The 1,009-nt window shown below is 41.0% G+C and overlaps 1 protein-coding gene across 1 annotated transcript; it reads left to right on the top strand.

The window, feature by feature from the left end:
• The first annotated feature begins 215 nt into the window (after window positions 1–215).
• LOC143603201 (uncharacterized) lies at window positions 216–668 on the top strand. Its single transcript, XM_077080079.1, has one exon. The coding sequence runs from the start codon at window positions 216–218 to the stop codon at window positions 666–668; it is 453 nt and encodes a 150-aa protein (XP_076936194.1).
• Window positions 669–1,009: the final 341 nt, after the last annotated feature.

Raw genomic sequence — 1,009 nt, forward strand, 5'->3', positions numbered from 1 at the left:
GCTTCCTTATATAATGGTCCTTACTTGTTTGCCTGCTTTAGATTAAGTGCCCTTAGATCACTCTAAATTCTTCCTTAAGTTTCCAACTAGATGCCTTATTTAGATTAGTATCTTATTTTCTCATCTTATTTCCACCAGCTCCCAACTGTGGGATTGAAACCTTGACTGGCGCTAACTTTACTGCTTGGAAAGACTCCCTTACGCTGATACTTGGTATGCTGGACTATGATCACGCGCTCAGACATGAAGCTCCTCCTGCTCTTACTGATAAGAGCACAGCTGAACAAAAACTTGCTCATGAGAGGTGGGAGAAGTGTAACAGGATGTCACTTATGCTGATCAAGAACTCTATTACTGCTACCATCAGAGGAGCCATTCCTGATTCAACTATCGCCAAGACTTATCTGGCTTCTGTGGAGGAACAATTCAAGGGAACGTCTAAGGCACATGCTTGCACTCTTATGCTTAAGTTGGTGACTACAAAGTATGATGGAAGGAGCGGTATTCGTGAGCACATCATGATGATGCAAGACACGTCGAACAAGCTTAAAGACTTGGACATGTCAATCAGTGAGGGTTTCTTAGTCCAATTCATTATGACTTCTCTTCCTGCTTCTTATGAGACTTTTAAAGTCAATTACAACACACAGAAAGAAAATGGTCAATGAGTGAGTTGATCGTTATGTGTGTCCAAGAAGAGGAACGTCAGAAAGTGGACAAACCTGAGATGGCTTACCTTATGACTACCGATAATTCCAAGAAGCGGAAAGGAAGTTTCAAAAAGAAAGCTGCTTCTAAGTTCCAGAAAAACAATCCAAGTACAAGCACTGCCTCCAGCTCTAAGAATCCTTCAGGGAAGTTTTTCTGCAAGTTCTGTCGTCTGACAGATCATAAGCAGAAGGACTGCCCAAAATTTAAGGAATGGCTAGCTAAGAAAGGTAATGATCTCTTTATGATACTTGAGTCCTTTAATTTAGAAGTTCCATCTAATACTTGGTGGGTTGATAAC

The sequence above is a fragment of the Bidens hawaiensis genome, unplaced genomic scaffold (genome assembly GCF_021521415.1).
Source record: "Bidens hawaiensis isolate Kalapana, Puna unplaced genomic scaffold, B.hawaiensis_p1.1 tig00061006_1, whole genome shotgun sequence".
NCBI lineage: Eukaryota > Viridiplantae > Streptophyta > Magnoliopsida > Asterales > Asteraceae > Bidens > Bidens hawaiensis.

Excerpts from the sequence above, each read along its gene's own strand:
- LOC143603201 (XM_077080079.1), top strand. The coding sequence starts at position 216 with ATGCTGGACTATGATCACGCGCTCAGACATGAAGCTCCTCCTGCTCTT.